The sequence below is a fragment of the Engraulis encrasicolus genome, chromosome 21, assembly GCF_034702125.1.
Source record: "Engraulis encrasicolus isolate BLACKSEA-1 chromosome 21, IST_EnEncr_1.0, whole genome shotgun sequence".
Classification (NCBI taxonomy): Eukaryota; Metazoa; Chordata; class Actinopteri; order Clupeiformes; family Engraulidae; genus Engraulis; species Engraulis encrasicolus.
Genome location: NC_085877.1, coordinates 3,839,178 through 3,864,614, shown reverse-complemented (window position 1 = coordinate 3,864,614; position 25,437 = coordinate 3,839,178). Strand labels below are relative to the sequence as shown.

Below are 25,437 nucleotides of genomic sequence, written 5' to 3'. Positions count from 1 at the left end.
TACCACACATAACAAAATTAACCATCCCTATATGTCTTAAACAAGGGCCAGTAGAAAGACAGGCACCCATCTTAAAAACCTTTATTTTTGATGGGGGGGTGTTACTTTAACGGCTGATAACCCTAACTTGGCTGTACTTCCAGAAGGGTTATCATACAAAAATGTTAACTTCAGACATGTATCTTTTCAAAAAATATAAGCAACCTTTGACCCTCTGAGTGGTACCGACATCTCACCTGGCCCGTGGACTAAAGGACCATGTGACATGCAATGGACATGATTTTTAAACGTTGGACATACGGATGTCAACTATTAGTAGAGTAGAATTTACTAATCCTGAGGTAAATGAAGGTGTCCAGTAGCATACATACAGAAATATAGAATAGGCCTACACAAGACATTCCACATATTAACCATATAGCTCACGCTACATAATTACTTTAGTCGATTAAAGCGTTAATCTGTTTTAAAAAATAATTGCAATTAATCGCCAACTCGACTGCCGAGAGACTCAGATGAAATCAGCATGACTGAAGTGCGTAAAGAGAGGTGTGAAGAGTTTTGATCACCTTTGGATTTAAGAATTTAAATAAAGATTAATATAAATGTAGCATCTCATTTTTTATTTACATTTTTAAATGTAATGTTTTTTTTAGGAAAAGAGATTTTTTTGTCAGTTAATCGTAAGTCAATTGATAAGGTCAATCAACTAACAATTAATTAATTAATCTGTAATTTGCATCTCTAGTTGGACACAATTTGTAAATTTCATGCAGCATTGTCATCCCAGAACACTTTTCTGACTACATGTGTTTGGACGTTAAGGCATCCCAAATTCACGTAGGAAATGGGTCGCACTAATTTTTTCTACTTTCTTGTTATTTTCTTTTTATTTAAACATTGCAGGGACTGACAGACATTTTGGCTGCAAGAGTCTTCCTCAGTGTCACCAAAATTGTCCCAAATCCAGTGTCCCAAATTCACCCCACTACCATGTCTGACCCTTGTCCTTCCCCGCGCACAGCATGGCAACTGCCATCTGCTCTTCCATTTAGATCAGACATGTTACAGGAGATTTGTGTTCAACTGGATTCACACGTTTGAATGCACAAAACTGCTGTGACTGACAGTGATTCCTTGCTTATGTAGTAAACACACAGTACTTTTTGCCGTGTTAATTCAACACTTAGCAAGTAGTATGACCAACACTGACTGTTAAATCTAACTGTTTAATTAAAACTGCAAAATTAGTTGGGCAGACATTGATATGTGGGATTTGTTTTTTGTTAATGCAAACGCACCTATTTTAAGCAAACCATAGCACCAAGAACTTGGATAACAGTATAGCCTACAAGGGGACTGAATTTGAGGAAATGCCTTTAATAGGTGGGTACCAATCACGAATAATGCTTGGAAATGCTGCAAATATGTGAAAATCAAAAAAGAGTGGACTGTTCCTTTAAGAATGTATATGTAATGCTTTGGTTTTTGTTTCTTGTTTGTTTCTCTAAATGTTGGTTCTTTAGAAACTGCACAGTTGTGGGGGAAAGGGTACTACCCTGTGGGGTACCTCCATCCATCACCCTCATAGGGATCCCCAACCCCAGCTCAGGAACCGCTGACTTATGGAGAGGTGAGTACCTGTGAGGTCAAAGAGGGTGATCCAGCAGAAATGCTTGATAAGGAGGAGAGATACGGATCATAATTAGCATTGGTGACACATGCGCTTCATTCATTGGTTAGTGTAAGAAAGTCAAAGAAACAAACAAGTGCTTGTTTTATTTGCTTGCTTTATTTTTCATAGTCTTTGACACCTTGTTACCAATGAGGGCAAACAAATAGTCTATAGGCCTACTACTTGGTGCATACATAAGCTGGCGTGGCATTAACTGCTGCGGAAAGTGGAAAGTAAAGGCAAGTAAATCTGGCATAAAACCAACAGTACCATAAAATGTGTCATTTAGTTCAGAAAAACACATTTTTTTCCAACCTCTTATCTTTTTCTGATAGGACTTGTTTTGAACTTTCTGGACAAGGTAATTTTTCATAAATCATACTATACAAGAAAACGTATGAGGTACGTGATGATAATCCTCTTGTATATGGTATCTTGTATTATATACTATTCAACAAAAGGTGGCATGGTAAAAAATACTGAAGTGTCTGTTGTGCGCAAATTTCAAAACTGTTGATTTGAGCAGCATAGCGATGCTCATGTAATTTTTTCATGACAGTAAGCAGCATTCAGCGTGTGTGCATCTAAAACTGTAAGTTTAAACTCAATCAGTACTCCATTTGACTGAAACCTGGTCGAAGTCCCAGCGATCTGGGTGGCCCATGTGGAGAAGACCACTGTACGGTGAAGTACTCCACTGGAAGGCAGGCACCTGGTCCCATGTGGGCCCACTGACAGCCAGCATCTCATACTCCTTATACATGCTGAAGGAGGTCATCTGTGGGGAGAAGGAAACAAATACAAAATATGATGAAATGGCAGGGTTTTGCAATGAGTATATACAGATTGCGGGACATTTAGAGATAGACATTGGGGGGGAAATCCTCAGTTATGAGACTTGTTGTTAGTGTATTAAGTGTATACACACAGCATGGGCAAAAAAGGTCACTAATATGTTTTTGGACACACTAATATGTTTTTGGACTGCCTTTAGCTTTGATTGCACAGCAGATTTGGTGTTGTATTGTTTCAATAAACCTCTGCAATGTCTTGATTTTTTTCCTTGCAGTGTTGCATTAGTTTTACACCAGGATTTTGTATTGACGATGGTACTTGTCTGAATGCTGAAAGCCTTCTAACATATCCCAAAGGTTCTCACTGAGGTTGAGGTCTGGACTCTGAGGGGGGAGCAATCCATATGTAAAAAAGGATGTCTAATGCTCCCTTTGCACAGAATTCAAACTCTGCCATCATCAATACAAGAAGGTGAAAGGGCTGTAATCAAAGGTCGTCAACAACATATTAGGGTCATTTCTTGTGAAATCAGACACTTTGGGACCAGACCAACCCGGATTTTAATATCTAATTGAGTGTGCCTTTTCAGTGGTGAGGTAGAACTGCATTTGCGTGAATCTGGCAATAGTATTAAGAGGGAAACTGACTAAGAAAGTTTTAGTTGAGAGGGTATACACTATACATTCATGCTTGATTATGTCAGTTAATTTAAGTCTCAAAGAGACGGTTTTCATGTTGTTCAGAAGCTTTTTTCTGTCTCTACAAATGACATTATCATAATGGAACTCATTATTAGTCTGCGCTTCAGATATTCTACTTCTAACATTTTAATAACTCAAAATTCATACTTACAACATACTGTTTTTATAAATACCCTATGTCAGCTCTGTAGGATATGCTGCAGTAGCTGAAGGCTTTTTTTCTTCGGAAACAACAATGGAAAGTTAAGAAATCTTAAATAACAACAATAACGACAGCAAATACTTGCCTTCATGTCTGTTGCCCCATGAGATCGTTGCCCCAGAGCTTTAAACGGGTAAGTGCCGTTGGCAGGGTTGAGGTCACAGCGTGAAGCGATAGCATTAGCAGCATTGGGTTTCGGATCACATTTTTCACACTCGGACAATGGATCCTCCTCATAATTATTGTATCTATAACAGATTTTAATCAATGAAATTGATTTACAACTCCAGAAGTCAAGCAGAAAAGACAGATGTTTATTATTTATTTACAAACCAGTTATTTTTTTTAACTGGGTCAAGGTGAACTTTTAGCGTACCTCATGAGCTTGACCATAGACTCCAGATCTGTCACTGAGGTTTGATCCCGTCTGAATATCTGAGCCCTCGGGCTCATGTTGTGTGAGAACCAAGAACCGTACTTCTTCACCATCTCATCGTAGTCCATGTCATCGAACACCTCCTTATAATACCTATGGACACAGCGCATTAAACACAGTTTTAAAGGAACAGTCCACCTTTTTTATTTTCACATAGGCTATTAGTTTTAAACATGTATTAAAAATGAGCATGCATACATTTTTCCTCTCAGTGTTTAGTACGTCTGCATTGGAATTATTAGCAAAGCTTAGCAAAATCACTAGTGAAAAGAACCATTAGCATCAAGCCACAAGTTATCACTAGACAGAATTAAATAACCGTTCTGTGTTTTAGCCGTTTTAACATTCATTTTAAAAATGTTTATAAGTGCATTTGATTACGTCTTGTTTGGTTCAATAGACTTCCATTCCTATGCTTAATATGGCTATAGCCTACTGTTAAAACTAGGCAATGCAAACATCCTATGTACTCTCGTATTTTACCAGGGCTTAACTATATGAGCAATCTTCTGAAATTAGGGGAACTGCTCTTTTAAAGACATTACATACAGTACTACTAAATGATAAAACCTATCAGGGTGCATTGCATAAAGACACAGAACAGTTTTATAACATTCACAATTGACAATTGTTACACTATGTTGCACCAAAGAAAACATACTGATTAGCTAACAAAAAAACCACAACAAACAGTGAACAGTATGTGGACATTTTATATTAGCCTGTATTATCAGAGTTTAGCACATGTCACACATGAGTGATCTGCTTCAAACAGCAGCATACAGAGACTTTTCATGCACACAGGTCTGGCCCACCCTCTCAGAAATGGGTTTGCAAGGGAAGTTGACCAGTCCAACACTCATAGAGAGTTGAAGTCACTAGCGAATACAACATTTACAAGGTAAAGAGAAATATGTGCACTCAAAGGAGATTCCTTGTGCGAGATACTTAAGCAGCTGTGTTTTGAGATATGGCTTTAACTTACGGGACGTTGTAGCTTGCCCAGTAACCAGTATTATAAAGCTCTTTGGTTTTATCCTTGACCACAACAGAACCTCTAAAAGGAAAAGATAAGAAAAGGAATAAGTGTTTAAAAACAAGAATGAGTAGGCCGAGGTACATGTATCCTGCATTTTAACTGATACTTAAGTTTGGTTGAAATATAAACTAGAAAACAGGAAAAAACAAAACAAAACAAAAACAGAAAACTAGCACATTACCAGAAAAAGTCACGTAACTTTGATGTATACCTAAAGCCTAGGGCATTTAAACAATGAAATCAAGAGAAAGGGAAAAGCCAAAGTGAAAGAGAAAGCCGAAAGTTAAATAATCAGAATAGGCTACTTGAGTTGGAGAAATAATAAGACCTAGTGATAGACTTACGGCATCTGTTCTAGAACAGTGAAGAGTTGGTCTTGTGTGTTGTACGCACTTCCTGGTTTGAAGAGTTTGTAATCCACAATCATCCACTGATTGTTGTACCTTTGGTATCAAAAAACAGGTTTTTGAGACTTAGGTCGTTAATTTTGCCACAGTCAACCAGTGTCCAGTGTCATAGTGTAGGTTATATACAGTAGTATATAATACACCAGCATTGCTTGTTGTTGATGATGTGCTATGCATTCAGAGATGCTCTGATGGCTTATCTGATGACCTGATTGATCGAAACATATGAACTACATCAATTTCAAAGCGGAGCTACAGTGTGCGGACTTCTACTTATCCCACATTCCAAGTCATGATCATTTTTATTCCCCTTTCTAATGCACTTGTACATAGGTTCTACAGTGTACGTACGTTCCACTGTTGAACTTGCTGAAGACATCAGCCCACTCCTTTCCTGTATTTGCGAGGCGATTAGCGGCAATGTTTCTGAGCCATGCCATCACGGTTCCTTCAGGTACAACATATTTCCACAGGGCAGGGTTACTGTTATCAATTGTGGTTTCCAAAGCAATCTGAAAAAGTAGGGATGAGGTACAGTTGTTTATATAACAGATTTGGTGTTTCCTCACTTGGAGTGTGTTTATATACATATATATAGGGGCTGGGATTCGATGAAAGATGAATTGCATAGGCTTTCAAATTAATTAATTGAAATTAATCACATTCTAATCACATTGAAATATCTAACTTCAGAACAGTGTGACGTCATTTTTTTCACATGGATTTTGAATAATGACAATACATAATCTTAATCAACAAAATATTGTTTTTTTTTCTTTGTGGTAATTAACCAAGATCAACAGACCAGTGCCATTTTTATCAGACATAATATTGGGGTATTTTCTGTCAATGCTTTTAAGTACAATCTGAAGATTGTAAACCCTGACTAAAACATCTCTCTGTTGCAGCTTCAGAGGCTAGAATAGACTGTTGATTCATCAACAGCTCAATATTACAACAGTACTATATTATGGTACGATTAAAATGCATTATTTTTTTTATAGTGTTAATGTTTGTGTAGTTAATTCATCAAAATGAATCGTGTTAAGTCCCAGCTCTATATAAATATATACTGTATATAACAAAAAACAATTAATATTATGGTTGCTGCTGTTGTTTTTGTTGTTAACCCAGAAGTTGATCAGACGGAGGGCTACTCACCAACCCACTGCTGAGGATGTAGAAATCATCTGTTGAAAAGATGGCGCCAGGGTAAGAGGAGAACGCCTGTACAGCTCCTGGAATGGGGGTTTTCCCTGAAACACAAGTCCAGTTGACCAAACACATCACTAAATAGCATAGTCGTGCAGGGATTAGGTGGTGGCTAAAGCCCTACTGGAAAAAAATGCCCTTTCTGCATTGTGTGCTTTTTTTTTAATTGTCACAATGTACTGTGGTCCATGTTGGCATGATCATCTACAAATGCATGGCATCAAAAGTATGTGACAATAATGCCCCGATACAATACAGCACTGGTCTCCAAACAACGGCCCGCGGGCCAACTGCGGCCCGCGGGCAGCAAATTTCTGGCCCGCCATGAGGTCCTTAAAAATGAAACCATAAATGCGCCTATTTGTGGCCATGCGCGATTTTCGATCACAAAAACGTCAGTTATCTCTCCTAAGCATTCACAAACAGTTAAATCTTATAATAACAGTCTCATGACAGACATTGACGATGAGGGAAAATGGTGAAGTGCAATCTGTTGTCTCCTAGACATCTAGAGAAGCCGTTATTCATCATTGCGTTTACCTCGGTCATCAGACCATTCGCAATTGTGCGGTATCGAAGCACTCTCCTCTCTTCTGGTTGAAAATGAGGACAATTCTCTCCTTCCCTATTTTTATGTATTTAGCAGGCCAGATACATTTTGTCTTTTGTTTACTCACATTTATGTGAAGTTTGGATGACAATTATCCCGTATTTTGGAAGTATCATTTATGCAAGGTAGTAGCCTACATGTAGAGACGTTAACGCAATTCAAGCTCCAGAGAACAGTCGTTGGGAGGACAAAAACGAAACCAGTTCCTTTAAAATGTCTTGGAAATATAGAGCCAGGTAGAAGATTAGCTGAGTATTCCTGAAGGTCAACGTTGCTGGGTGCAGCCTGCGCGCCGCGGTGAGCCGCGCCCTTTCTATTAAACCTGGAGAGTCATGAGGCGCGAAGCGCACAGTTATTTAAGCCAAGTCGGCAGAGTTTTCTCAACTCTCTTCTGTTTGCAAATGTAAACGATTCTCCTTTGCTTCTATTGTATGTTTTTGTTATATCAGTTTTGCTTTGTCTTGCACTCGTAATATTCAAGGTCTGGCTGACCATCTGTATTTCTGTATCGCACGTGTATAACTGTATCGCATTCCTAATTTAGCCTATCTGAAGGCGCCACGGGAGCATCTGAGAACAGTAGGCTACCTTGCTCCACCCTACCCCTAACCCGAATTTCAGAAATGTCCAGGAAACATACGTAGGCTAGTAGGCCTAGTTAGGCAGAATAGGGTTTAATATTCCTGATGGCCCACCTCATCTCCCCGACAGCCCCGACGGTGCACGGTGCTCATGAGCGTGTTTCCCTTTGTTCAACCAGAAGAGTCTTGAGCGCTCAGTTATGCAGTTAGAGCACTCACTCTGTTAAATCTGGACGATTCTCCTCCCCTGCACTATTTTTGTGTATTTGTGATATCACCCTCTTTGCATTTTAGCTGGCGTACTGTAGTAGCCCATTCTAAATGTGGAGGATATTTTTCCCCCGTAGTTTGGTAGGGGCGCGTTATGCGAGATCAGTTGAGCAGAGAATGCATGATACATCGGGAATGCGTTGGAGGAAAACTAATATGATTTTCGAAAACGACCGCAATAAAGAAATATATAGACGAGCATTCCTGGAAACTTCATCTGCCTGGGTGCCACCTGTTGCATGGGCTTGCGTCTTTTCTGTTCAGGCAGAGGTGAGATGCAGCGCACGAGTTCAATGAGATTTAATCGCTATGGAAATGACTTTTGTTCCTCGATCGAATTGGGATTTTAGCGCACATTGACCTATATTTGTTTTAGGTCTTGTCATGTAGCCTAAATCTCTCTCCCCCTCCCTCCCTCCGTGCCGTGACTGAAGTGGCTCTGCTGGAGAGCACGTTCAGCAGTTGAACATGCATTCAGCAGTTGAACGTGCTCTCTCTCTCTCTCTCTCTCTCTCTCTCTCTCTCTCTCTCTCTCTCTCTTGTCCACAGTTGGTCTCTCTCTCTCACCTGTCCACAGTTGGTCTTTATTTACATTCATCCCTGGCACTATATTGCAACAGCTAATACTAATATTTTAATATTTCAACAGTGTTTCTATTATTTATTATTATTATTATTATTTTTATTTTTTATTTTTTATTTTTTTTATTTTTTTTATTTTTGGTGGGGGGGGGGGGGTTGGGGGGGGGTGTGTCTGGCCCGCGGCCTCGCTTGCGCTGCATAATTTGGCCCTTGGGAAAAGTGAATTGGAGACCACTGCATTACAGTTTAGCCCAGTAAGGAAGCCAGAATTCCCACATGCCCTTGCACCCCCTCGAGCACCTGCCCCCCAAAATGTCTGTGCATGCCACTGCTGAATAGGTAGGTACAAAGAGCAGCTCGATAACCTGGTGGCACTATGTGCACAAAAGGTCGCCGTCCATTCCTAGATGCATAAATCAGAAATGTGATATAACTGAATTTGTGCAAATCACCTTTTGGCGAAAGATGGAAAGAGAAGGAGTACTTCTTCAAGATCCTCAACATGGCTGTGTATTCATCCCAGGTGGCATGAGCTACAAGCAGCTCTTTGTTTCCTGGCAGAAGTTTCACCAAAGCAGAGCAAGAGCCAGAGCCAAGGGTTCGTAACAGACTAGGCTTATTCAGTGCCCCTTCCAGATCAAACAAGTCACCGACCATCTGAAACAACCCGATCAAAAAAGAGTGGGGGAAAAAAGAAAAAAAAACATATCTATATAAAATAGTGCAAAGTGATAGGCTTATAAGGTCATCAAGTCATCAGGGTGTCTTGTCTTGGGAAGAGAATGGCTCAACCTGTGTCTAGTAAATGCCAGCCTCTGTATGCTACTGGTTAATGCAAAAATCAAAGCATTCACCAAAATATAACTAGAACGGGCACTCGGTAGAGCGCAAACCTTCGCCTACGCCACTTATTTTTTTCTGGCCATCTTCAGAGTGTGGGGCATAACATTCTCCAAATTTTGGTGTTAGTTTCATTTAAATCGGACCGGAATATCGTAATATTACATTTTTGGCCCATTCTTGACCTCTTATTCAATTCAGCATGCACACGTTGTTCTGGCATATAGTGCTTGGCAAAGAAAAACGTTTTTGACCTTTTCGTGACCTTGACCTTGACCTTTGACCCAATCACTCCCAAAAAGCAATCGATTGTTCCTTGGGTCATGACCAATCATCCCACTAAATTTCATAAAAATCGGCTCAATTTACGTTTTTGACCTTTTCGTGACCTTGACCTTGACCTTTGACCCAATCACTCCCAAAAAGTAATAGATTGTTCCTTGGGTCATGACCAATCATCCCACTAAATTTCATAAAAATCGGCTCAATTTACGTTTTTGACCTTTTCGTGACCTTGACCTTGACCTTTGACCCAATCACTCCCAAAAAGTAATAGATTGTTCCTTGGGTCATGACCAATCATCCCACTAAATTTCATAAAAATCGGCTCAGTTCTGTCTGAGTTATACGAAGTACAAACAAACAAACATATTCACAAATAAATAAATAAATACATAGCGGTCAAAACATGACCTTCCCGACAAAGTCGGCGAAGGTAATTATAGTGTTAGCACACAAGATTTGATGCAAATCCATGCACCCATCCAAAAGTTATGGTACAAACAAAAAGTTGGCTGTATTGAAAGTATTGGCTTCCCAAAATGCATGTTATAGAAATCTTATCTAAAATATTTGTTACAAATCCATAAGCCTGTTCAAAAGTTGTGGTGCAAACAAAAAGTCGCCCATCTTGAAAGTTGGATATCTTGAAAGAGTTGGCCTTATTTGGCACAACCACAACATATCTGCAGAGGCAGCGGTAGGGACAAAGGCTATGTTTTGAGCATACGAATAAGCCTGACTCTTCGGCTTGCTATATCAGAGGCCGGCTGACTTCTCCCCATCTCTGCAAAACAAACAGACGAAGAGAGACAAAACATGGAGACGAGAGAGGACACTCACAGAAAACCAAATGGATTCAGATTTGGAACCTTTGTAGGAAACGACAGCTGACCACTGTATGCATCTTCCATTCCCTGAACCTGCAACAGAGCCAGCTGGACCTATGGAACATACGCAAAGTGTCTTTAGATGACACATCTGAAACAAAAATGTGCAACACAAGTACATCAGGAATACTGTAGACATTAACCGTGTTCTGTGTACCACGTTGAGTGTTGGTCTTCTGCAATCGTTTGATTTGGCAAATCCATCTTAAATCTAATATCATCAGATGTACTTCAGATCATCAACACCTCACTACAAACAGGCATATTCCCAGGCTGTCTGAAAGAAGCAGTTGTGAAACCCTTACTGAAAAAGAACAACCTGGATGCACTGGTACTAAACAACTATAGGCCCATATCCAATCTACCATTCATGGGTAAAATAATAGAGAAAATTGTTTTTAACCAATTAACTGCTTTTCTAATGTCTAATAGCTATTTTGATAAGTTTCAATCAGGTTTCCGTGCCTACCACAGCACTGAAACAGCTCTTATTAAAGTTATGAATGACATAAGATTGAATTCTGATGCTGGCAAATTATCCGTCTTGGTTCTACTCGATTTGAGTGCCGCCTTCGATACAGTTAATCATTCTATACTACTACATAGACTGGAACACTGGGTTGGCTTTACAGGCATAGTGATCAACTGGTTAAAATCGTACCTACAACAAAGAAGTTTTTTTGTCGCCATTGGAAGACATACCTCATCACCGATGTCTCTGAATTGTGGGGTCCCCCAGGGCTCCATTCTGGGACCACTACTGTTCAATCTGTATATGTTGCCACTGGGACACATTATCGAGAATAACTCCATAAATTACCATAGCTATGCGGATGATACCCAGCTCTACTTATCTATGTCCCCAAATGACTATACCCCCCTTGAATCACTCTATCATTGCATGGACCAAATTAACAAATGGATGTCTCACAATTTCCTCCAGCTGAACACAGATAAAACTGAAGTAATTATATTTGGGAAAAGAGAGGAGAGACAAAAGATTGCTACTATCCTTGAAACAAAGGGACTGAAAGCAAGGGAAACAGTTAAAAATCTTGGGGTCCTCATTGACAGTGACCTAAACTTCAACAGTCACATGAAAGCTATTACTAAGTCTGCATTTTATCACATAAAAAACGTCTCTAAATTTAGGGGCCTGATGTCTAAACATGATCTGGAGAAGCTAATACATGCCTTTATTTCTAGTAAAGTTGATTACTGTAACAGTCTTTTTACTGACCTCCCCAATAAAACCATTAAACAGCTTCAACTTGTACAAAACGCAGCTGCAAGGGTTCTTACAAAGACAAGGAAGTTCGACCACATTACTCCAATTTTAAGATCGCTGCATTGGCTCCCAGTAAGCTACAGAATTGATTTTAAGGCTATGCTACTTGTGTTTAAATCACTAAATGGAATGGGACCCACATATCTACTGGATATGTTTCAGCTGTATGCACCAACTAGGTCACTAAGGTCAACGGAGAAGAATTTGCTGGTGATTCCAAAAGTCAAAACAAAGTGTGGAGAGGCAGCCTTTAGCTTCTATGCTTCAAAGCTTTGGAACCAGCTTCCAGATGACATAAAAAATGCACCCACTATTGATAGCTTTAAATGTAGACTCAAGACAAAGCTGTTCTCAGATGCTTTCCCCTAGCTTAAATTACTTATTCTTATTATTTTTATTTCTATTTAATTTGTTTTATTTTATTTTATGTTATTATTATTTTTACCTTATGTTTTATCTTAATGTTTTTAAATGCTTTTTGACTCTAATTCATTTCCTTCTTTCTTCCCTGTTTCCTTTCATTTACATTGTTAACTTTGTGAAGCACATTGAGTTGCACCTGTGTATGAAATGCGCTATATAAATAAACTTGCCTTGCCTTGCCTTGCCTTGGCATCCTGCCTACCTGGTGCCAGTATGGCGAGGAAGGTTCTTTCTCTATCTGTTCCGCCACCCACTGGAGGTTAGTCACAATGTAGTCCTGAAGTTTTTTGCAGTACACTGGGTCATATCCTTGTTCCCCCAGCACACAGTAGCCAGAAACTGTGTTATTCCACTGGTCTCTGATGAGCTGCGGTACATATGAAGTAATGAAACAACTTGTCATGTTAGTTTGATGACTAGAACGGATAGGTGAGTTTTCATGATAGTATTTTTTAAAATTAATAAACAACATTAATATAGTCTGTAGATCTGACTGTGGTGTCCATCAGACATATAGGAGGGGCAAAAAAAGAGAATAGAAAACAAGGTCAGGGCCCAAGTGTTTGATACACCGTTTACCTATTTGGCTGCTGGTACCAGGCTTGTACGAAATTCCGAATTGAAAGAATTTCAATTCAAAGTAATGCCATAATACGTGTTCTATGTACTTTCAATGGGTGGTGTAGATTATATTCAAAGAAATTCAAGGTAATGACACCAACTAGTTTTCGTATTATGGCATTACTTTGAATTGAAATTCATTCAATTCGGAATTTCGTACAAGCCTGGTGGGTACCAGACTAGCACTGATTGGCTATTAATTTGTGTGGAGGTCAAGACTTTGTCTAGTCATTAATATCTTCATGGACACACATATGTATGACCAGACATGACAAGTCAATCAATATCTTAGAAAAAATGTATTGTTCTCATTTGGACACGAAATTATATTTCTAATATACAGTATGATATTGAAAAACTGGAGCTTGGCTAGTAGTCTAACCATGATAGTATTTGGTCATATGGCTCTTGAGAAACAGCAGAAATGGAGTGTAACCTGTGAGGTAACAGCACCCTCCACAGCTCCTGCGGCATATGCTTGCAACGCGTCGTCATAGGCGGCACTAGTGGTCACCTCCAATTGAGCCCAACTGAAATGCAAAAGAAAATAAACAAACAAATAATTCAACAAATGAATACAGTACACATACAATGAAAGTGAGACAGTCTTCCTTGTCAATGATTCAATCATAGATAGCGAAGAAATGACATCAATAAAATCTGGTCCTAATCTTGCACCTGGGTCCATCACGAAAAAGTCCCAAAAATTAATTTTGAAGGGAAAAAGTTTACAGTTTACAGCACAACGTCAAACGAGTGTGCGGTAAACTTTTTCCCTTCGAAATTGCATACTCCTTCGTTTACCAGCACCTAGAAGCTGTGCATGGATCTTTGGACTTTTGCATCCCAAAAATGAATGTTAGCAAAAATCCATTGGCAGTCATCACCGACCGTAACAACCATTTAGAATGAGCTGGCAATTGATGTGTCTTTGTAAAAATAGGCAAAAAAGTTTTTAAAAATCTCCTTGACCTACTCAGATGGACAGAATCCAAAAACCAAGTGCCATGTTAAAATCCAAAGACTTTCAGGGTTACAACCAGATTTTGGTGATGTCACTTCACAAGCCTATTTGTGCAAATTGATATGAAGTACATATTAGTATGGTGTACAGTGTAGACTTGAAACATGTATAGTGGCTACACAAAGTGTATTATACCCCTTTTCAAATGCCAAATGTTTTTGTGATGTGATGAAAAAACACAAAGACAAATAATTTCACAACCTTTTCCACATTTACTATAAAATATAACCTGCATAATGCAAATGAAAAACTTACAGAAAGCTTTTGAGGGAAAGAATAGAAAATAAAAAAACTTAAATTAGCATAGTAGCTTAAATATGCACACCCTTAAACTAATATTTGGTTGCAGCACCTTTGGCTTCCATTACAGCACTCTTCATCTTCAACTTTCTAATATATATGATAGGGGCAGAAGTTTTTGTGGCAGCACATCATTTGGAGCTGTTCATAGTCCCTGACTAAGGCCACAGTACCACCAGCTGAAGAAAAGCATGATGCTGATACTTTTTTCTTCAGCTGGAGCTGGGTCTTAAGTCAGTGAGGAGGGAATGATGAACAGTTCCACACTGGAAGTGCCATCCTGTTAGAAAGTTGAACTTTCAGAAAGACAATTACCCATGCCCATGCCTAAGCCAACACAAGAATGGACCGCACCAGAATAAATTACCCAAAAAGACTGAGTGCAGTAATAAAAGCCAAAAGTGCTGCAACAAATCATTAGTAATTCGAAATTTTGGTTGTCAAAATGAGGTCCCCGGCCAAGAAAGCTTGGAAACCATACACCTAAATCAAGAAGAATGACTTCATCAGAATAAGATTGAGGTTTTTGAATGGCCCCCAGAGTTCAGACCTGAATCCCATCGAACATTTGTCGGGTGATCTGAGGAGGACTGGGCACAGGAAATGTACTCGCAATCTGTCAGATTTGGATCTGAGAATGTTTTTTCCTTTAAATCTTTTGACTTCCATTTTATCATACAGGTTATACTTGATATAAATGTGGGAAAATATTTCATATTTTCAATATGTCATTTTTTACATCACAAAAACTTGGCATTTGAGCAGGGGTGTTTAGACATCTTATAGTTCCTGTAAGCTTGCTCCAAATCAGGCTAGCCGTATATATCATTTAGACAAATCTGAAAAAATGAAAACTCTTTAAAACCACCTACCCTGACTTGGAGATGTCATTTGTGAAACTCGCCCACGCCACGCTGTCCGCCTGGAATCCCTCTTTCAGCACAAGCTTGCCGGTTTGACCGTCAATCACGGCAGACTGAACAACACCACCAACATTGTAGACACAAGAAAGCAAAGTGTTAAACAGAAGTATTATACCAAATTGTTTTGGACAAGCTCCTGCAGCGCGACCTGACATCTTCAACCAACCAGAGAGGTGTAGAGAGTCTCTCTCGCTCTCTAGGGTCTGAAACAGGACTTCTTATAGAACGTACTGGCCCAATGTGGTAGGGATGGGGTAAGCCTGGTGGGGCGGCTGTCTCGCCTGTATGGGGTAATTTGTGGCATGATGCAGGGCCAAGCACAGGCAGGAAACAGACGTTTGACTTGATAACTAATACCCTTATTTCTTCATTAGATTGCCCTACCATGACAATTGTCTGCTGCAGGTTCATTGAAAGTGCGGCAGAACAGAACAGCTGATTACTTGATCATCTGAAAATGAATAGCAGACAGGTCCTTAGGTCTTCCACGAAACGTATTCAGGTCTTCGAAATGCCCCAGGCTTTATACGAATGGTCTCAAGTTTTGAACGGAACGTCCGATCGGAAAAGTGCGTTGAACGAATCGACCGGTCCTCTCTGATAATACAGTATATATTTTTTAAAACTACATAGTACTGTACATCAAACCTTTGCAAAGTGGTTAAAAATAGATGGCAATTATGCTTGATTTTACGGAGAAAAAAAAACATATTTTTCATAGTATTCATACGATACTTAAAACAGACTAAAACTTGAGAAGAGTATTAGTAGTAGTAGTAAAGATGCTTTATGAAGTTAATCAAAGTTTGAAATGCCGAAATTTCTCATTTCCAACATGGTGTCAATCAAAGATCCCTTTAGTCATTACATACACCATTTGAATCATCCTTTGCTATTTTGTGGACCGGGTCCGTGGAATAATTGAATGATCGGATGATACACGGACTCCAGGGCTTTTAAGAATCGGAATATCGGATAGTGTCCTTACAGATACTATTCAAAATTGTACACACATTGACAGCCATTCTTCCAGTATGAACACGTTGGCCATGCAGGGGTACCCAGGTTCAGATCTGGCCTGGGTCATTTCCTAGCCCTAACCCATCTCTCACACATACTCATTTCCTGTAAATTCGTCAGTGTAAAACTAGACTGCATTCTCAAAGAAAATGATAGGGGCTTGCCTTTTCGGCCAAGGGATAGCAGTTTCAGTAAAATAAATACAATTTTAAAAAACATAGGCCTACATGCTATTCCAACTTAGCTAAATTTGCACCAGTTCAAGTCAGATTTCAGACCTAACAAAATTTCAACCAAGTTTATAGGTGAAGGTGTTCAGATTTAATGGTTGAAAACCTTTTTCTCACTCTATTCTCTAGAACAGGGTGACATCACTAAGTGAACATTCTACCATTGTTTCCTATGGAGACCAGAAGTCGCACATAATCGACAATAACGACAAGAGGTACGGACATACATGTAATGCATGCTTGAACATCTCTAAACCTGGCCGGTTGTTTTAGAGTTTGAATGGTGTCTCTATTTCGAAAGCCCTGGGAGGAGGAGCGTTTTGAAATGGAAAATATGGAAGATGAGCAAGCAAGCAACCAGACTGCATTTTCACAGAAAATGCTCAAAGTGGACTTAGTTGCCTTTTGTCAAAAGGTTTAGTAAAAATAACATACCTGCTGTTCCAACCTAGCTAGGAACACTGTAGTGTATAATAAAATCTGAAAGGCAGTGTGGGTCAAAGTGGGATTCGAACTTGCATCCTACTGATCTTCAGATAAATGCAACAAGTGGGTAGATGAACTTGCACATGGCGGGGAGCGTTAATATGTCACACTAAATACAGTCAGACTGGAGCCCATGAATGGAGGAGCAAAAAGGGGAGCAAGCACCATTCCGACATACCGCCACTTCGACATACTGCCCTTTCAACACCTCGCTATTCCGACACTTTTCCATATACAGTACCACCATTCCGACACCAAGTTGCTCTTAAGGGGAGCTGTCTGTGGGTGTGGTGCTGAATGTTTCCAATGTTTGCCATTGGAGTAGCTACAGAGTGTTATCATGGGCACATTCAAACCTACGGTACGTGATCTCACTTGCACAACCCCAAAGATCGCTCCAAAGTAGGCCTAAGGAGCTGTTCACGTGAGGTGCTGAAATCCGGCTCTGGTGACTCAATCGCACTTCACCCCCCTGAACGACACCCCTGACACTAATTGTACTGACATCTGTGCAGGGTATATTCGATCAACTAGCCTATTTGCAATATGATCAAATGTCAAGGTTACATCCATTCCACAACTTAGATGAAAATAGTAAAAACATGGATACATTCATGTATATCCCCCACGCAGCTAATACCCTTATTCCATCACCATCAACAGTGCCAATGCTAGTATAGAGACGTCCACTTTATCCCACTCAATCCCTTTTGTTCCCTGTTTATTCAGTAATTTGATAGAGTGAGGAATAAAGGAATGTTTGTAGCGAATGTATTTACAAGGGAGTCTAAACCTCCTCACAGAGTTCAAATAAATATATTCCCCGTTTAGTGCATGATCATCACCATCTGATACATAGGCTACAATACACTTGGGGACACAACCAAATTCTCAAGTGTCTGGCTGACAAGCTTGAGTGTAAGAGAGTGTCTGGCGGCTAGCTGGTCTCGTAGAACTCAATGTTAATTGCTAGTTTGGAGGTAAAATTTGCACGGCCGTTCTCAGAGAACGGCAGGAAGTACAGGAGAAAGGTAAAACTCAATAATTTAACTCAAGGGGAGGTGTAATATGAGCTTATTTCCAATATTATGTTATGGTAGTGAAAAGAAATCATACTGCAAGAGAAGAGCAGGGTTTTGCAAAGTTTTAATTTTCAAAGGCCATTTGATGCACCCAGTGTGTACTTTATGCACAATTTCAGTTCATTTTTAGAGGCGTCCCAGCATCTTTATGAGAGGGTATGTCCGTCCGTCCGCCCGTCCGTCCGTCCGTCGGTCTGTCTGTCCGTCTGTCCGTCTGATGCGCATTCTCTAATTGTAATTCCCTCCTGTGTCCAAAAGGCAGCAGAGTGCATAGACGGACGCAGCTTTGTCCGCCTGTCGGACTTGTTGAATAAATATTTAGCACACGCCTTCATCCCAGGTTTTGATTTTGGCCCACTGTGAATTTGAGTTTCAGATAGATAGAACAACAGATGAATGTACTGTATTCCTCCTTCTAAAACCACTTTTCTGCCAACACACACGAACATCTGAAATAAGATCTTTTAACTGAAATGCATTTCAAGCAAGCCATTTGTTTCGAACAGACAGCAAACCAATTCCTCTTCCCCCGCCATCTTAAGATAACATTGTAAAAAATGACCGCATTTGTTATGTGCTTAGCTTGTAATGTTGAAAAACACAGCACATTACCCCATCCCACTATCTCTTCCAGACCTGGTCTCCTGGTCTAACACCGCACCATTTGATCAAATTCTTGCTCCACCGCGGCCTTGCAATTCTGTCTGGCCACATTACACAGCTGCTCCCTTGTGTAGGCCTACATCTACTGTACACCCCAAGAGCCTGTGTGGTCTATACTTTATATAAAATATAAAGAGAAATATTACAGAGTTGTTTGTCTAAATATGCAGCTATAGCAAATCAGTTATCTGTCCGTACAGGTCTTTAGAGAATGCAGCAGAAGCTTCTGAGATTTCACACAAACGTGTTGCCAGGGTTATTGCTGGGTTTTTTTGTTTTTGATTTTGTTTTTAAAAATTAGTCTTCGGAATTTTCTATGCTTGGGGAGTCACACTGTATACAAAAACTTACATAAACACGTAATTAAGAAGAAAAAAAATATATATCAAGAACTTAATCTTGATCATTTTCAGTTCACAATTGCAGATGGATGCTAGATACATTTCATCAATACTCATTAGTTTCCATGCAAAAAGCATTATATTGGAGTCACAATACATAGCCCAATTTCTATAGGCATCATTACTCATAATGCTGAAAGGACATTATAATAGGCCCTATAGTTTAAAAAAATCTTTGATATAAAGGTGCATACTGTATGTGTAAAGGCTATAAACATGAACACTTGAAACTAGACTAGTGACAAGTACCAGGGACCGCATGGAGAACATCTTGAATCAGATGGAGCAGGTCATGAAGGAAAGAAACAATACCAGCATTTATGGTTTTGATTTATTGTGGTGCTTGCATGCCATCATTCTGTGCATGGAAGAAGCAAACAGATCCCTTGGATGATGACGAAATGCTTTTTTTGTTTGTGCTGTAGCTTTTGCAATAAACTGCTTGCATGCATAGAGCCATAAGACAAGAGATAATACAATAATGTGCATGGAAGAAGCAAACAGATCCCTTGGATGATGACGAAATGCTTTTTTTGTTTGTGCTGTAGCTTTTGCAATAAACTGCTTGCATGCATAGAGCCATAAGACAAGAGATAATACAATAATCCATAATGCAACATTCTCTGAAAAACCGCTATAGGACCACTGTGTACGTTTCTTTCACACATTCATTTGGTATGAGTCCACCATTTTGAATTACCATAGACATCAAAGACAGGTGACAGTAATATCTACTCTGCTGCGATGCCAATTTTAAATTTTAGATACCTTTTATTTGTCTACAGACTATTTTGCATTTAACCCTATTACACTGCAATCTAAATTAAAAGGTACAAAACATGAACACAAAAACTGAAAAGTGAAAGAAAAATATCTGCACACTTAGATTCTCTTTGTGTTCTTTAATGTGCCAAGCTTTCGGTCGGCAGGAGTATTTATCACAGGAAACATCTTTTTCAAGGTAGTACAGTAAGTAGGCTATTCATGAAAAGGGTAATATTTGTGAATGGGCAGCATGAATTCTGGAAATAAGCTACAAAAAAATATGACACGGTGCACCTTTAAAATCTCCAGCATACAAATGTTAATTATTACTGTCACCAAATGACAATCCTTTTTGGAAGTAAGTCACATGCTGGGTTAAAGGCCTCATATGGCAGAAGCTTCAGTCATCTTGACATAGCCTAAACCACAAGGAAGTTGTACAAGTTTATTAAATGTACACAACTGTGTTTCAGGACAGAGACCATACCATATTGTCATTCATGATGAGACCTTTGGAATGAAACAAAACATGACAGATATACCAGATATCTTATAGACAGAGATACGTCATTCTAGTTCTTTTCCAGTATCCAATTTATGTCGGGTGAACGCCCCTTTAGGGAACCGAGACCTTCGGAGTCTTGAGGTTGAGAATAAATGAAGTCCCCTTAACGCTGTAGATGGCGGTAGGTCATGCAAACACCTCAAAAATAGAAGAAGGAGGGGACAACGCCCCCTTAGGAGACCCAACTTTAGCATACTCTTTTGCATTGAGTGGGTGGGTTTTGAATCCTCTTTAATAACTCAACCTCTGGATATACCTTGATGTATTTCATATCACATGGAGAAATAAGGCTCATGTCAGACCCTTGGTAGACGTTGTTAATCCCTCACACAGCTGTTCAGAAAGTCTTGATAAAACCACTCTGGGTGTCAGTGCCCTTGTCACATGCAAATACTTGGTCCACATCCCCAACAGTTTTCCCAGGTGTGGGGACAATAGGTGTCAGGAGGCCCTGGAGTGTTGTCCCATCAACATCTCAAAGTGAAAATAAATCTTTGTGATCTTAAATCTTATGATCTTAAATCTTATAATGCACAAGAAACAACAGTGACACAGAGAAATATGATTAGCATATCTGTTGAAACCTTTTTGTTTTTGTAGTTTCCCACATCTTAAAAGTGTGTTTTTGTCCTCCCACTTATGAAAAGTAAAGACCCTTCTTTATTGGACAATTATCGCCCAATCTCAAGATTGTCTGTGCTGGCCAAACTATTTGAATCTCTTATAAATGAGCAACTTAAACTGTTTTTAACTGAGAAGTCCATTTTAATTCCAATGCAGTCTGGCTTTCGACAAAGTCATAGCATAGTCACAGCTGTCACCACAGTCACAAATGACATTTTTAATGCTTTAGATAATAAGAAGTCTTGTGCTGCAATATGTATTGATATCTCTAAAGCATTTGATGGTTTGATGATTTGATTGAAGGTGGACCATGATCTTCTTTTGAAGCCACTTCAAAGAATTTGTTTCAGCGATACTGTACCACAGTGGTTTTCAAATTACCTTAGTGATAGAACACAGTGTATTGTAATTGATAAATATACCTCAGCATCATTAGAAGTCGCGATGGGGGTTCCACAAGGGTCGGTTTTGGGCCCGAATTTATTTTCTCTATATATAAATGACTTGGGTAGGGACCTGAAGACAGCAAAAGTGCATCTTTATGCAGATGACACTATTTTGCACACCTTCACCATCAGTGAATGTTGCATTTTCACAGTTGCAGTCTGCTTTTAATTACGTGCAAACATTTCTTATTGACTTGAAGTTCTAAATGCTAAAAAAACCAAAAACAATGTTATTCACACAATCACGCTCTTCACCTAACATTAGTGTTTCAACACAAGATGGCACTAAAATAGAAGGAGTATCATCTTACAAGTATTTAGGGATCTGGCTGGATGATAAGATGTCCTTTGGTATCTATATTGAGAACCTCTGTAAGAAACTTAGACCAAAGTTGGGTTTCTTCTTTAGAATGAGGAAGTGCTTTTTATATTTTGCGAGAAAAAGGTTAGTGTGATGCGTGATGCCACAGTATGACAAGACAAGAGATGATATCGGTGAAAATGGAAAAAAAAATGCAGCTTAGATAGCACTGAACATGGTGCACCCCTGAACAGCACCATCACGGACGTAGCCACAAATGTTGGGCCCTAGTAATGTGTGTGGGCCCCCTATATACATGGGGCCCCCTGGTGACTCACTCACACTTTACCCCCACACGGTTTTTGAGAACCTTTTGGCCGGGATTTGAGTGGCGTGGCGTGCGTTATTTTTCCGAGGAAGCCAGGGAGAACAAAAAAAATAATATGTTATATAATATAATATAATATAATATAATATAATATAATATAATATTATTATTATTAACCAGTAGCGGTGGCTGGCTGGGACAACAAGCAAGGCAGAAAGTTTGGTCATGAGAATATGAGATGCATTGCATGTTTGCGAACCAGGAAGGCATATAACTGCCCAGAACTCCGGCGAAGCACGGGAAGGAGAGGTCTGTTTTGGACAGCACACCACGAGCGCAGCTACAGCACTTGATCATGCAGTGCGACTACTTTTGTTAAGAAATAAATAACAAGAAAAATACTATGTCTGTTCAGAGTTGGAGTAGTGACAAGCAACACCGCAAGAATTTGCACTTTACGCACGACACCAGATGCTCCACAAGCCCCCTAAACACAATTCAGTCTCATCCTTAAGCGCCAGTTCAAATGCCCCACAGAACAGAATGCAATAACACAGACAGACACCGGACACCATGCACTGACTGACTACTTGACAGTTATTCTACTGATGACTAGGTTCAACCGGCTGCTCTGAGTCGTGAACGTCTTGTATCGAATGTCAAATGTTGTGTGTGCGACCTCTCTATGGTTGCCAGATGTATGGCGATTTCCAGCGCAAACGTGCTACACCAAAACCCATTGAAAAATAACCCTGATGCACATGGTTGAAACAGAGCACAGCAGAGCACAGAGAAGTGGCATGATGCATATATTTTGGACCTGGTGGCACATTATGCCATCTAATAATCACCATAGCTTATTGCCATAATAGCAAGAGCTAACAAGCAGCGAGCAACAAAGCTAAAAACAAAGCTAGCTTCACAAAACGTTAGGTGGCCTGCTTATAATCTACCTTTCTGAAACAATAAAGCAAGTGTGCCTACCGTTGTAGAAGTTATCCTGAACGTATAGGCCTATGTGTCCATGTGAAAATCCTGTCGTTATGTTAAATCCATTTTATGCATTGCCTGCCTTGACATTGGGAGCCATCGGCTGTATGCGCGCTTTAACTGTGACTATTTTGCCCGTAGTCTGTTCAATGTAGTTTCTACAGGCAGATAAAGTGGCTGCCGATCCTGAAGTATCATCCGTTTCCCTCCTTGGCAAATCATAGACGGGCGAGATGATTTATCTCGTGACCAATTTTGAGCAATATGATTGGTCAAGCATTCGTTTTTTTCAAAACTCCAGAATTTTATGGCTGCCAACTCGCGTTGGCACCAGATTTTTTTTAGCATCGAGAGACGTGTAGTGTAGTACTTTGTTTCACCAGATGGTTACCCAATGGTAGGGGATGGGGCGCTATTTCCCCAACTGGAAGGAAAATACTCACAGAGAGTGACGAGAGTGGGGAATATTAAAATAGGAGACTCGATAGACAGAATGTTTTAATGATTAACGATATTAAAGCTGTTGTTGGTTTAATTAGGGGATGCCTGGCATCCCTTGGCATCTGCGACGACACGCCACATCTGGTAACACTAAGTTCCGGTTCCCTTTGCGACCGAAAATTAATGGGGACCAAAGGTGTGTGTGCAAACATGCGATTAGCGAACCGCCGCAAACTGACGAGGATATTAAAAATAGGCTGACATGATTGACCATTCTTGTGTCAAACGGCAACCTAAATACGATGTTGCTATCACATGCTTAACCTGGAAAACTGGCAGACTTCAGGAGGGAGATTTCACTAGCCTAAGAGGTTAATGTGGAAAAAACACAACAGGCTTAAAAATGGAGATGACGTGGCGTTTTCTACTTTAAAAATATGTCCATCTGGCAGCATAATGACTCAATGCTGTCTGCCCCTGCCTGGATTTTACCCTAGGCAGAACCAGTAGAGGAGACTCTGAGACATCTTTTAGGATGATATTGCTCTAGCATAGTATGAATAAAATTAGTGTATCACCTTATCAAAATTGACCTGAAAGAACAACCACACAGGAGACAGAGGTAATATTTATGTTTAGTGACAATGACTATCAGAAGAGTTTTAAACTCAATTCTAAATCTCAATTCTAAACAAGTGCTTTGTTTTACTTTTGTTTGTGTAACCGTAGAGGATGACATTTTTCGGGAATTCGTGTGGGCCCCGTGGGTTGGGAGTCAAAATTTAAAAGATGAATGGGAGCGGCAGGAGCGGGAATAAAGATGAATGGGAGTGGGCCGGATCAGGAATATACATGTTTTGTCATTTAATTCAATATTTTTTCACGACCTTTTTTAGTTAATCTCAGTTAGGAGGAGGCCCCAATTTTGGGGGCAAAGTGGTTGAGGCCCTAAGCACTCTGCTTATTCTGCTTATGCCTAGCGGCGGCTCTGCAACAAGAGCAACCTAATCTAACTGAGCGACGGAAGTCATTATTTCTCTATGGAGGATAAGTGACCTAGGCAACCAGAGCCAAGGTCGAAGCGAACTGAGCGAATTCCAGTGATTAAACTCAAGCTAATACTATGGTAATGAGCTATGACACGGTTTGGCGCAAACCAATTGGAAAGTTCATATCTATGAATGTCCCTTGCTGTCAAGCCAGGGGTGCATTTCTGCAAAGCGAAGTTGCTAACTATGGTAGCTACTTTGTTTGTTGCGATACAAATTCCCATTGGCAACTACCGAAGTTGCTAACTCTGCTAACAACTACGCTTTCCAAAAACTGCACCCCGGAGCCGTTTGTGATTAGCTAAATCAAACATGTCAATGTCACGTCCACAGCGAATAAACTGAATTCATGGCAAAACTTTTCTTCGACCTCAGCTACCTGGGTTGTGTCAGTCGTATTTGGTCTGAACGCAGCATAAGTATGGAATTGTTTGAAAGTACGGAATAGAAATGGAAAGACAGAGAAAATAATGTAATATAGCATAAATGTAAATGTTGTGCTCTGTGCTCTCTCTCTCACACACACACTCTCTCCTGGCACAGCAGTCCATCAAACATGCGACAAAGACACTTAATTTCATGAGGGAAATACTGTGAATATGCATTTACACAGTATATTAATGACAAAGATGCATGCATGATGGACTGTTCACAGTTCTGATTATTCAGGAACTCTGTCTAACTACAGTTGAATTTGTCAATATGGTTTAGGCCTATATTTCAGATGAATTCTGTAAAATAACTCCCTGTCTGTAGAGGGGGATTTTCAATACAGAACCACTTGGACACACCCACATTATCAAAAACCAGCTTTGCAATATTGCTGTGTCATCTTCCTAACAGACATGCTATACAGGGCAGGGCAGGGTAAGTGGTTAGGGTGTCAGGCTTGAAGCCCAAAGGTTTCCAGCTCGATTCCTGACTCACCAGTTTGGTGCTCTCCCCCAT

The 25,437-nt window shown here is 39.9% G+C and overlaps 1 protein-coding gene across 1 annotated transcript; it reads right to left on the bottom strand.

Moving 5' to 3' along the window:
• Nucleotides 1-1,773: 1,773 nt before the first annotated feature.
• On the bottom strand, nucleotides 1,774-25,437 carry plbd2 (phospholipase B domain containing 2). Its single transcript, XM_063187620.1, has 13 exons — nucleotides 25,417-25,437; nucleotides 15,048-15,151; nucleotides 13,288-13,381; nucleotides 12,433-12,597; nucleotides 10,473-10,573; nucleotides 8,963-9,177; nucleotides 6,417-6,511; nucleotides 5,607-5,767; nucleotides 5,193-5,291; nucleotides 4,795-4,866; nucleotides 3,750-3,902; nucleotides 3,459-3,621; nucleotides 1,774-2,453 (listed from the first exon to the last, which is right to left on the bottom strand). The coding sequence occupies exons 1-13, from the start codon at nucleotides 25,435-25,437 to the stop codon at nucleotides 2,280-2,282; spliced, it is 1,617 nt and encodes a 538-aa protein (XP_063043690.1). The 3' UTR covers nucleotides 1,774-2,279.

Bases quoted from the DNA above. Each gene is read 5' to 3' on its own strand.
- plbd2 (XM_063187620.1), bottom strand. From the start codon at position 25,437: ATGGGGGAGAGCACCAAACTG. The intron at 9,178-10,472 runs GTGAGTGTCCTC...TTTTTTGATCGG, and splicing joins CTGAATCCATTTGGTTTTCT to GTTGTTTCAGATGGTCGGTG. The intron at 3,903-4,794 runs GTAAGTTAAAGC...CTGTGTCCATAG, and splicing joins TGGGCAAGCTACAACGTCCC to GTATTATAAGGAGGTGTTCG.